The sequence below is a fragment of the Clarias gariepinus genome, chromosome 5, assembly GCF_024256425.1.
Source record: "Clarias gariepinus isolate MV-2021 ecotype Netherlands chromosome 5, CGAR_prim_01v2, whole genome shotgun sequence".
In the NCBI taxonomy this organism is placed as follows: Eukaryota; Metazoa; Chordata; class Actinopteri; order Siluriformes; family Clariidae; genus Clarias; species Clarias gariepinus.
The window spans coordinates 28,551,716-28,565,154 of NC_071104.1; the positions used below are offsets into that span (position 1 = coordinate 28,551,716).

The following is a 13,439-nucleotide window of genomic DNA, read 5'->3' on the forward strand; positions in this document are numbered from 1 at the left end:
AAAGAGAAATACTATTAAATACATTCTGTGTGTGCAAGCCATCTTAAATTGTGTTTTCTCAGCACAAAATACTTCAGCAGACAAAGTTAGCATGTATTTTTACTCCATAGTTATTTTCCACACCCAGTAAAATGGGCAGATGTTTTTTTCATACACTCAGTACTCCCCAGAGGAAGGAGAGGTCTTCCTCTGCACAAAAAAAGGACGGCCTTCTTTTGCATAGAAGTCTCTATAGGACCAACAGGCGATCTTGCTTCCTGCCTCCTTTCCTCCTCCCTCTCTATAAAAACCCCACCTCTTTGTCTTTCCTCCACATCTGCCTTCTTTTTCCGAACCCTGAAGTCGGCCTGAAGGAAAATCTTTCAAGATGGTAAGTGCTCATTTAGATCAATTGTGACTAGCAAAAAAATGTTACTAGTAATAACAACATTTATATCTACGTTCATATTGTGTGTATTGATTATTAGGAGACATATAATGTTACATGTATATGTATATTCTATAGTTCAATCTGTAGACTTTCAAAATGAAATCCATTAAATATTTCACAAATTGACGAATAATGCTTGCTAAAAGAATAGCATGGGGGATGTTTAGACAGAGCTACAGTCAAGATTGAAGAAACCATGTGTCTCCTAAGAAAGAGGATGTGGTGAGGCCTTCAAAGAGGCCTCAAACGCTACTACAGATTTGGGAATGAGTTCTTAGTATTTTGTCCTTAATGTCTAGACGAGCAACATAGCATATTCAAGTATTCTTCAATCCCAAAATATCCCAGAATGTCTTTGTTAATAACTCAGCAAACAAAGGGAACTTGTTTGACAGCAATGTCTCATTTATAAAAGAATGATTGCATTCATGTGCTATTATGATGTAGAGATTCACTGGCAGTAGATGAGATCATGATTGAGAAAGACTAAAGAGACTGGCATGAATAGATATGCCTGTTCTTTTAAAGCGGCCTAGACGAGATATCTCTGTGTGTTACACAAAGGAGAGTGTGCAGCACAGCGGGACAGGGAAGGGGGGTGGAGTGAGAGCTGCTCGCTAAGGAACTGTGATATTTGCTGTCTAACATACATTCCTTTAAAAAAGCTTTAATATGACACGCATAGGCAAAAACCATCCTGATTTTATAAAAAAAAATTATAGGAATTTGAATCAATAAGGAAATTGTGGGTGTATTTTTATTTGTAGTACAATGTAAATGATATCTTTTTCTCTCCTTTCATATGACTTAACTCATAATGAAAAATATACACAGATTTCAGTGGGTGAACCGAACAATAGATAAGAGTTGATAAAAGAATTTTCATCTGATAGCTGTTGTTGATTTAAGTAAATTAAGCTATAATTTGAGATTTTAGTCCAAGAATTGAGGTCACATTTAAATCATATATTAAATCATATAAGTAAAGAAATTTAGTTTAGATAGTAAAGAACTTTGAAGATATTTGATACGGCACTGTTTTGACCGGATACCATATATGGAAATAAATCTCCCTATAGTCCGCACTTCAAATGAATACATTTTCCATTAATTTATAACAGCACTAACTCAAACCATACTTATCAAATACATAACCATTGCATTCTGTTCTGATTAATTTTTGTAGCGTGAGTGTATCTCGATGCATGTTGGGCAAGCTGGGGCCCAGATGGGAAATGCATGCTGGGAACTTTACTGTCTGGAACATGGAATTCAACCAGATGGACAAATGCCTAGTGACAAGACTATTGGAGGTGGGGATGATTCCTTCAACACTTTCTTCAGTGAGACAGGGGCAGGCAAACATGTTCCACGTGCCATCTTTGTGGATCTGGAACCCACTGTGATTGGTAAGATAATTTTAATTTAGCTAGTGTGAATATTACTTGAATTAATATTTTGCTGCTTTGCAAACAAAATTTAATGAGTGTATCAAGATCTATATACCTAAATTTTTGTGTGCTATTTTAATACACAGATGAAGTACGGACCGGCACATACCGCCAACTGTTCCATCCTGAACAACTCATCACTGGCAAAGAGGATGCGGCCAATAATTATGCCCGTGGTCACTACACCATTGGAAAGGAGATCATTGACCTGGTGTTGGACCGGACTCGTAAACTGGTTAGGTTTTGCAAAATATTGCACTCATGACAGGCATATATATATATGGGGTAGTTAAGAGTATTTTTTTCAACTTTCCCTCTCCCCTACAGGCTGACCAGTGCACTGGCCTTCAGGGATTTCTCATTTTCCACAGCTTTGGTGGAGGTACTGGTTCTGGCTTCACCTCTTTGCTGATGGAGCGCCTCTCTGTGGACTATGGCAAGAAGTCCAAACTCGAGTTTGCCATCTACCCAGCTCCCCAGGTTTCCACAGCAGTGGTGGAGCCCTACAACTCCATCCTGACCACCCACACCACCCTGGAGCACTCAGATTGTGCCTTCATGGTGGACAACGAAGCCATCTATGATATCTGTCGCAAAAATCTGGACATCGAGCGCCCTACTTACACCAATCTTAACAGGCTCATCGGCCAAATAGTCTCCTCCATTACTGCTTCTCTCAGATTTGATGGAGCTCTGAATGTGGATCTGACAGAGTTTCAGACAAATCTGGTGCCCTACCCCCGCATTCACTTCCCTCTGGCCACTTATGCTCCTGTGATTTCTGCTGAAAAGGCATACCATGAGCAGCTTTCTGTTGCTGACATCACAAATGCCTGCTTTGAGCCCTCTAACCAGATGGTAAAGTGTGATCCACGTCATGGAAAATACATGGCATGTTGCCTCCTCTACCGTGGAGATGTGGTGCCGAAGGATGTTAATTCTGCCATTGCTGCAATCAAGACCAAACGCACCATCCAATTTGTGGACTGGTGTCCAACTGGCTTCAAAGTGGGCATCAACTACCAGCCCCCTACTGTTGTCCCTGGGGGAGACCTGGCTAAGGTGCAGAGAGCAGTCTGCATGCTGAGTAATACTACAGCTATTGCTGAGGCCTGGGCCCGTCTAGACCACAAGTTTGATCTCATGTATGCCAAGAGAGCTTTCGTGCACTGGTATGTTGGAGAGGGCATGGAGGAGGGTGAGTTCTCAGAGGCCAGAGAGGACATGGCTGCTCTAGAGAAGGATTATGAAGAAGTGGGCACTGACAGTGTGGGAGATGAAGAAGAAGAAGGAGAAGAATACTAAGAAAACAAATGCTGGCCAATGTTATGTTAAATACAATGCAAAGTGTGCAGTAATTAGATGTCTGGTCAAATTAATCTCATAAACTTGTTACCGTTCTATAATTGATTTAATAAAATATTAATAAAAAAATCTATGCTATGTTTCTGAGGTAATCATTTCCAAGTCTCTGACAAGTGGCCCATAGGAAACTAGGAAACAAAAATTGCACATTGTGGTGCACACACACACACACATATGATAGTAACATATGTTATAAAGATAGTACATATAAGATAGTACATATGTTAGTATTTAGAAAAAGGTTTTTTGTTCTTTAAATTTGTAAAAGTTTAATTATTGCATAAAATAAAACACGGTAAATGTCATCTGAACTTTTCTTTTAGTGAGTTCACAGAAGCCTATCGTAAATACTCACATTAGTGTATTTCCTTAACCAATATGGAGCCATAATTTCATTACATAACTTCAACTTCAACTCGCATTTTTATTTATGCTTCAACTATCCTAATATAGCACTGGAAACAACTTATTTATTAACTAACTTCATTATTATTAGGAACACAGACTACAAGACTAAAAAATATCTATGTACACTTTGATTGCTACACTATTTATTTATTTTTTTAATTGGTAAGTGGTAATTATTTAGGAACAGTTTAATCACTGTACACCAAAGATAAAGCTTATTAAGTCTATGGGAAATAATGAATCAACCAAACAGAAAAATTACATGATATAACAAATCTATATAATAAATAGAATGACCTTTTTCAGCAAACTGGAAGAAATGCAAAATGTACATTAAAAATACATTAACAGCCTCCGTGATTTTATAATTAGATTTTCTCACAATCTTCTTTTGCACACCAAGTTTTGTGAACATTCACATGATAAGGCTTTTCATCTTACTTTGAACCACGCCCAAGTTTTTGTCAGGGGTATCTGTAGGCATTACTGACCAAATGTATGGACTAGGAGAAGTTTGAAAGTTAAAAAATTGCATATTTGTTGTTAGTCTTTCGGCTGCTCCCGAAAGGAAGAGGTTGTCATAGCAGGCTATTTGATTTGCACACAACTTGGCACGGGTTTTTACACCGGATGCCTTTCCTGATGCAACCCTCCCATTTTATCTGGGCTTGGGACCGGCACTGCATCCAGTGGCTGGGGTTTGAGCATTTAAATAGGTAAAAAAAAAATCTTTATGTAATGATATCTGCAGATGTGTGAGCTTTCAGTGTTTGGGAGAAAGTAGAATGTACTGTATTTAAATTAGATATAGTTCATTGCATTCATGAGACATAAAAGTAATTTCCTTTCTATATTGCCACCTTGTGGCTGAATACTCTGAAACTTGGTATACCTTTTCCTTATGATGCTATCCAGTTGCTCCCTGTTCCATGTTGATTGGTTAGTCCTTGTGGTCATTATAAGCTGCTAAATATTGATTAGTTATTGTTGGCTATATTTATTGATTTGTCCAAACAATATTTTAGTTTCAAAGCTGTAGTATTCTGATAGGAGGAAGCACAACAACTTTCTCAGTTAGACAGCCATTGGTCTTAGGGTGTATGTTCAGAATGCTGAGAAAATTATAAATACAGCAGGAATAGGTGTGACTTAGATCATTTGATTCCTCGCAAACCACTGGATATTTTGAAAAAAATATGCCTTTAAACAGGAAAGCCCAGCAGCATCTCTTCTTACTGAGGAGTAACTGTCTGCTTTGAAAATTGTGCCATGTCGGACCGCAAGATCCTTCAGCGGATAGTGAGGACAGCTGATAAGATCATAGGGGTTCATCTTCTCACTACATCCGCAAAGCCACCAGCATTGTGGCCAATCATACACACCTCTCACACACACTTAAACCCCATTCCCATCTGGAAAAGTGTACCAAAGCATTCGGACCTCACATCCAGTCTGTATAACAGTTTGTTCCCACAAGCAGTGTTGGGTGTAACGTGTTACAAAGTAGAGTACTTGGATTACTTTTTTGATGTAACGAGTAATCTAATGCGTTAGGTCCGCCATTTAAGTACTCAGGTATTTAGTTATTTATTAATTCATGTAATCCGTGAGCCAGACAGCAGTCATTCCCAATCCGTTGGTGTGTGTGTGTGTGTGAAAATCATCCTACAAGCCCTGCCCCTGATAACTCGCCCCCCTCTGTTATTCCTGCTGTTATACCCCTATCTCACCTATGCAGTTTAAATATGTGAGGACAGACGCGCAAAAAGACTGAAACCTAATCACAGCACCAAAACTCAAGGTGAATCATGATGAACTGTACTTAGGGCCACCGCGTAAAACCGCGTAGGTGAGATATGGGTATAAGTAGTTAACAGATTATGGGCCAAACTTCGCTGAGTGATGATGGTAGAATAATTATAAAGTTCTTGACTAAAACAACATGCATGAGGAATGACAAAGAAGTTTTCATTTTCTGCAATGGAAAAGTACTCGAACTAGTTACTTTTATCAGCATGTAACACTCTAATGTAACTGATTACTTTCTAAAGACAGTAATTTTGTAATGTAATTAGTAACTTTAAAAAGTAACGCCCCCCCAACACTTCACACAAGCCATCCAACACAATAAAATGGCACTGGAAAGGAAATACACACACACTCAGATAAACACAATCACCTCAATAAAACAGGACTAGACTGACAAACACACAAGCACGCTGACAACCTCACTCAGAAGAACACCATCTAGCAATTACACACACCTACCTGCAACTGCTTTTTTGCACAAGATGTATAATGTTATTTGCGCAAGAACTGTTTTCTATCTGTGCTGTTACTTCAACAAGAAATGTTTACTGTTTTATTATCATCTCATGGACAATTTACTTGCACTACCTCAACTCATTATCACAAAGTATTGCATTGTCATATATAGTTGCTCTTGTTTGGACGTTTGCAGGAGCACTTTATGCTGTCTTTTGCTTTTGCTTTGCATTCCTAGATATTTTTGTTAATTTATAGTGTTTATTTGTTGTCTTAGCTAGTATTGGAAACTTTTTCCTTCGTCAAAGCAGGGACCAGGAGACTTAGGGATATTTTTCAAGCAGAAGTTACTCGTTATTGAGAACTCTCCATGTGTCGCTGTAGTCATCCAAGTCGGACTAAAACTCAGCTCTGGAAGTTTATACTTTTCAAGAGGGAGTGATACAAAGAGGTTGAGACAATCTAAACAAAGCATAGTGTAGTACAGGAATCAGCCTGGTAACGGAAATTCCCCAGCCCTGATCTCGTCAGCATAACAGTGCCTTTTAAATGCATAGGTAGTTATATAATCAGCCTGACAGTATCACCCAGACCTTCACATTATCATAGAGACAAAGGCACAGCCTGGCCTAGAGATTAGCATTCACATTTACTTTGGGACCCTACTCAGTGGTCAGGAAGTCCATAAAGACAAAAGGTTAATGTCTCTGACACCTGGGCTACCAGACTTGATCTTCTTAGAATGTCACCATCTTTACCTCCGAATGTAAAACCCAACGTACATAACTCTTTCAGGTTATATTCTATTGTGTTGAATGATAGATATTTATTTTTTTTTATAAATTTGTAATCCTACACTAGTCAGCTAAATAGGTGTGTTAATTAGCTAGATTTGCCAACAAGGACTATCTTGTCCGTTATAGGACTGTCTTGCCTTGTCCACTGTGTCCACTTTGCTTTACCACCATTGCGTTCCTTTCAGTTTCCAGGACTGTTTTCTAGTCCTCTCACCATTAAGAAACCAGCACAATACTTACTTACTCTCTCCTATACCTTTTTTTTTTTTTCTTGTTTACAGAGCTGCGGAGGGGCGGGATCCTATCCCATGAGAAATAGGGCACGAGGCGGGTTACACACTGCCAATTCATCGCAGGGCACACACACACACACACAGGCTCATTTACACACAACAGACGATTTGGGAATCCTAATTAGGCAAATTTATTTGAATTGTGGGAAAAAACAGAGTACCCGGAGGAAACCCACCAAGGAAAGGAAAAACATGCAAACTCCATACACACAAACCCAGAGGCAGGTGTCGAGCTGGGACCTTGGATGTGGACAGCCTTAACTGCTGAGATACTTCCTATCTCTACCTTCTATTTCTACTTTCAATAACAAAAGATTATTATTCATAGCTCACTATAAGGTTGCCCAGGATCCAATCATTTTGAGGGAAAGCGTTGTCAGAGCTCACGTTCCTTTTTGTTAGTGGGCAGAGTCAACGACGTGACAAAACCCTGGCATGTTTTTTTTTTTTTTTATCTGATGCTCAGCTGATTGTGATGCAGCTTGTCTGTAGGAGGGGTGGCACGACCGACAGACATAACCCGTACTGTCTAGTAATTGACACAGTGCGCTGGCACGAAGTGTAAGAAAACAATAGTGGCACGAGGCATCCAGCCGTTATAGTCATTGGTTTCCACTAAGGATCTGGTGCATTCTAGCGGCTGCCTAGGCAACACCATTCCGCCTTGTTTATTTAGAGAGCGGCCGAGGAGAGAAGAGAAGCGCTGGTCGGTCAACCACTTCTCTGGGTTAGTGTTGGCACATGGTGCCAGGCCTCCAGTGAGCTCCACACTTTTTTCATTCTGGAGAATACTGTTGTACATTCAGACAGACAAAAACAAGGCCGGGAAGACATGGTGAATTACTATGACATTTTGGGAGGGTCATGCCACACCGCTCCAGATGACATCAAAAAAAGTGTAAGTATAAACACTCAGGATAGCACATGGGTCCTATAGATTCATTATTTCTCCATCATAAGTCCTTTATCCCCTAAACATTTATTTTTTTATTTTTTAGATTTTTCACTTTTGTAGTTATGTATAAGCAGTAAAGAGTAGTGTGTAATTTTATAGCCTTCTACTGCCTGCAAAATGAAATGAAACCATAATGAAAACATTGATAAGCCCTTACATTGCACCAATCAACCACACCACCACTATGTATGCTGTGTAATTTTCCAGGCCTGATAAATGCAAATGCAAATGTAATGTCTTTTGCAGAGTTTGCTTTGCTCATTCCAGTGTAGAGCAGCCAGGATCATGGCCTATTTGGCCTAGATTTATAGACAATAAAAAAGCTAAAGGCTCAAAAAGCATTGCTTAGTTTGCCTAAATTATATTGAATTATTACTTAAATGCAACTTAAAAACTTGCAAAGTCAAATATTAGTTGTGCAAAAATTAAGTGTTGATTGTAACAGCTTGTTGAAGGCTGCGTTTCACAGCACAGCTGCACATTTAGCATGACTGAGCACATTTCTGTCATGGACAATAGACAATGCTCAGTCTTAGACCACCGTCAAGCATCTCTGCCTGCTTCGTACTCAAGTAGACACATTACCTACTCCTTGTTTTGTTCTGTTTGTCAGTATTTCATGACAAATATTTATGTTAAGATTTATCTTCTGTATCACATAAGCAGGTAATCTGAAAGGCTATATGCTAAAATGCATTAATTAAAAAACCTGGGTATTTTTATTTGTTTGTGTGCATGTGTAGGTACAGGAAGCAGGCCTTGCGGTGGCACCCAGACAAGAATCCAGACAAAAAGGAGGAGGCAGAGAGAAAGTTTAAGGAAATTGCAGAGGCCTATGAAGTCCTGTCAGACAGTAAGACTGCTTAAACTGTGGCCTCAAAATTATAATCATTTAAAAATAATTCTTGTCTTTAAAACTAATAACTAATGCAGTGTTCTACAGTATTTTAACATTTTTCAGGAAGCACACAACAAGCATATGATGCTTATGGCAAAAGTAGCTCAGGTGAGAAGGTCAAAATCTTTAATAAAACCCATAGTAAATTCTTCTGATTTTATAAATATCAGGAATTTTTTCTCTATTTTTTTTAAAGGCTCCAGTGGTAGCTCTTTTCCCAATAACTTCCCCGGATTCACCTTCACATTCCGCAGCCCAGATGAGGTGTTTCAGGAGGTTTTTGGAGTCCAGGATCCATTTGCAGACTTCTTTGGTTAATCATAGATACACATTCTACACTCCTCATGAGTTTTCTCCTTGTTCCATTGTTTGTAATGTGCTGTGTATGTCTTACTAAATGTTTTATTGTTACACTTAGTTTCTCTCTCTCTCTCGCTCTCTCTCCATCTCTCTTGTAGTGGAATGTGCAGTGCTTTCCATGGACACCATGGCCCCTCCGGACTTGGTACCAGTCGCTTCTTCTCCTTTCCCTCAGCAGATGGTTGGGATTCATTCTATAGCACATGCTCACGCACATCTTCAGATTAGCTGTATTAATCATATACAAAGCAGATCTGAATATAATAGTAATGTTATGAATATGACATAAAAAATAAGTTAAATGCAACATAGTTGAATACTTTTGCTTTGCAAAAGTGATTGTGACTTATTGGGTTCATTTTGCATGTCATAGCAAAAAAATTGCCTTTGCACACAAATTTTCCTTAAAATTTTTATTTAATCAATGATATAGGGGATATAATTTTGTTCATTATATGATATCGTAATTGTGTGAATGATTACGGTTCTTTCTTTTCATGTGCAGTTGACTTCACCACCTCTTCTTTCTCACTGGGCAGTCTCGGGACTGGAGTGGGAAGTTTTAAGTCAGTGTCTACTTCCACACAGATTGTCAATGGGAAATGTACAACAACAAAAAGTTTAATTATATTCTAGACATGTTCTGTGATTTCATTAAGCTTTTCTTTTTCTTAATAAGCCGTGGTTACTTAAAATTAGTCTTAGCTGGGTTATTCAATTACACAGTATACTTACACAGTAAGTACGATTACACTAAGAAAGGTTATTTTAATTAATAGTAAATATTTGTAGGGCAGCATGGTGGCGTAGTTGTTAGCAATGTGGCCTCATACCTCCAGGGTCAAGGGTACGTTTTTCTCGCCTTAAGTCTCTGTGCGTGGAGTTTGCATGTTCTCTTCATGCTTTAAGGGCACTCCAGTTTACTTCCACAATCAAAATACATGTAGATTAGGCTAAATGCCATTCTCAAATTTCCCATTGGTGTGTTCCATACTGCAATGGATTGGCACCCTGTCTGTGGCACTTTGTGACCAAAGTCTTCTGGAATAGGCTCCAGACCCCTGTGACCCAATACAAGATAAGCGGTATAGAGCACAGTTTCCCAAAGGTCTGAAATACACTTGCAGATTTTATCCAGCAAAGCGGGCCAGCATTACCTGTAGCACAAAAGCCATCTACTACATACAAAAAAAAAACAATAAATACACCTTTACCACAATATTTTTTATTTATTTGATATTTCTATTAATTTTACATTCCAATGATCCAACCTACAAACTTTTGCCTCCATCTACCCATCGGTGAAAAGTAGATAAAGTAAAAAATTAAGAACTAAACACTCTTTTGTACATAAAGATGGCTCTGTTTGTCAGGGCAGGTATCCCTAAAACCCAGAGAATTACAGAACATAAACTTTCTTCCGAATTAAAATGAAAATATTGCAAAAATGTAAATAGACAGTAGATTTATAAGCAGTAATTTAGAAAATAAATCTAAAAATTTTCTCACCCCTACTGACCTTCAAGGATTTTTCATTTTCCACAGCTTTGGTGGAGGTACTGGTTCTGACTTACATACTACATATCAGGTTTACTTAGAATTGGAAATACAGACCACAAGACAATAAAAAAATTATAGAGAATTAATACATACATCCAAGGCTTATTGTAATTACTATCCTTATTTAAAGAAATTCGGAGAGTGGCAATTATTAAGGGACATTTCAATTATTGTACTCCAAAGACAAACACTAAATCATCCAAACAGATTTAAAATAGCAAGATTGATTTTAAAACATGATATAAAACTTGTATAAAATGAATAAAATTTCCTTTTTGTGCAAACTGGAAAAAATGTGAAATGTACATAAAAAAAGGTATTAACATCGGTCACACATTTCTATTTCATGTCCTCACAATCTTAAATTGTCTCAAATAGGTTTTGTGAAAATATAACTTTACATTCACATAATAAAGCTTTTCATCTTACTTTGGACCACACCCTCAAAGTTTTTGTCAGGGGTATCTATAGATATTCACTTAATCACTCATTGTCTACACTGCTTTATCCTGCATACAGGGTCATGGGGGTTCCCACAAGACTAAAGGCACACAGTGGGGGGACACCCTGGAAAAGGTGCCCATCCATTGCAGGGCACAAACATATACACATACCGACCAAATTTATGGATCAGGAGAAGTTTAAAAGTTAAAACTTTTAACTTAAAAAAAAGAATTTTTTTAATGTGTCAAAAAAAATCTGTAAGTAATGATATCTGCAGATGTGAGAGTTTTAAATAATATACAGTAGAGTGGAAATTTAATTTGATTTAGCATTCTTGAATTATTGCTTTAGTGCCACCTTGTGGGTGATTACTGCTAAAATTTGGTTATTCTGTAAGTTGCAGGAGGATTTTTAGTGTTACTTTTATGCCTTCCTTCACGAGAAATACATCACAAGTTCATCACAAATTTTTACCTGGTTTAACTCATATATTTTACTCATTCTATAGAATATGTATATGAGCTGTTGGGCTTGTAAAATATTTGTAAAAATTGTATATATCATATACATATGTATTTATTATGAATTAAATAGTAACTATTGTTTGGTACTCATTTGGATTAAGTTTTGAAGTAAAAAATAATGTAAGTGTATTTATCAATTATTGCAGACTGATTTGCAATTTTGCTGTAGTTATGCACTGTGGCATCTGGATTTCCCCCTCGGGCAGTGGCTTTTTGCCTTTACTTGCTTAAAGTTATGATATGAAACACCAGATATAAAATTATATCCAACACTATGTAAGCTAGCAACATATTAGTTTTTCCATTTTCCTTTTTTTCTCTAAACTGGGCACCTAATGTCTTTGACCTTTTATTATTTCTTTTTATATGTTATGTTCTGAGAGCAATATGGCATATATCACATTACTGTAACTTCAGAGGGATGCAACATATACACAACTACTAAATCATTGTTTAAATAAATCTATTTTGTGTGTCAGGTTAATACATAAATAGGTTATTAACACAGTCATTAACCAATTTCTGTTTCTGTTTCAGATGTGTAATACCACTCATTTGGCATGAAGGAGTTCATTGAAATGGTATGTGAGGTAATTTTACTTTCGATTTGTCACTTGACAGAGTGGGTATAGTGAGGCCTGGAAGACATGGTGGATTACTATGACATTCTGGGAGTGTCACGCAACGCTCTCCAGATGACATAAAAAAGCATGAGTATACTCATAGGTAAGTACAGTATATTATGTTGTAACGCTCTCCAGATGACATAAAACGCAACGCTCTCCAGATGACATAAAAAAGCATGAGTATACTCATAGGTAAGTACAGTATATTATGTCGTAAATTTATGTTGCATGTAGCACCTTGGTCCTGGAGGAACGTTGTTTCGTTTCACTGTGTACTAACTGTATATGGTTGTAATGACAATAAAGCCTAATTGAACTTTAACTTGAACTTGAACTATATTTCTTTTTATTCAACATCCCAAATTAAGAGTCTAGATTAAGCAAATATCCCTTGGGAATATTTCATTAAACTGATTCTCAAAAATGAAGTCCCTTATTGGTTCAATACTAAACATTTCTTTTAGTTTCCAACAATGAAGTGATGGTTGGCAACCCTAAATTTAGTATACCTTTTCTTAATGATGCCATGTATCTAGGAACCTCTGTATTCCATCTAGGGACTGTGGAGGCCAATTTTGTGAATTGTATTTATTCTCATTTTGACAACCATGATAGGTCCTCCGGTCAACATTTACACACTACAGGCAATTTGGCAATGCCAATTAGGGTAATCTGCATATTTTTTGACTGTAGGAGGAGGACAGAGAACCCAGAAGATACTAAGCAGAAATTGCAAACTCTGTACACACAGACCCCATGGTGGGAGTCAAACTTGGACATTGAAGGAGTAAGGCAACAGTGCCTACCACTAAGCCACCTTAACCAGGCCCTGTTTTATGTTGAATGGTTATTCTTTATGGTCATTATAAGCTGCTAAATATTGATTGGTCATAGATGGCCCTCTTTGTTGAGGTCCAAATGATATTTTAGCCAGTGGATTAGTATGCTTTCCGGAGGAAGCACACCGAATTCTTGGGAATAGAAAGCATACCAACTTCCTCAGTCAGACAGCCATGGATCTGTGTGTCTATCCTCAGAATTTTCTCATGCATGTGTGTTTTGT

At 37.7% G+C, this 13,439-nt stretch overlaps 1 protein-coding gene across 1 annotated transcript; it reads left to right on the top strand.

The window, feature by feature from the left end:
- Window positions 1–255: 255 nt before the first annotated feature.
- On the top strand, window positions 256–3,270 carry tuba8l3 (tubulin, alpha 8 like 3). Its single transcript, XM_053496607.1, has 4 exons — window positions 256–370; window positions 1,617–1,839; window positions 1,968–2,116; window positions 2,209–3,270. Exons 1-4 carry the CDS (start codon window positions 368–370, stop codon window positions 3,184–3,186), a joined length of 1,353 nt encoding a protein of 450 aa, XP_053352582.1. The 5' UTR covers window positions 256–367; the 3' UTR covers window positions 3,187–3,270.
- Window positions 3,271–13,439: the final 10,169 nt, after the last annotated feature.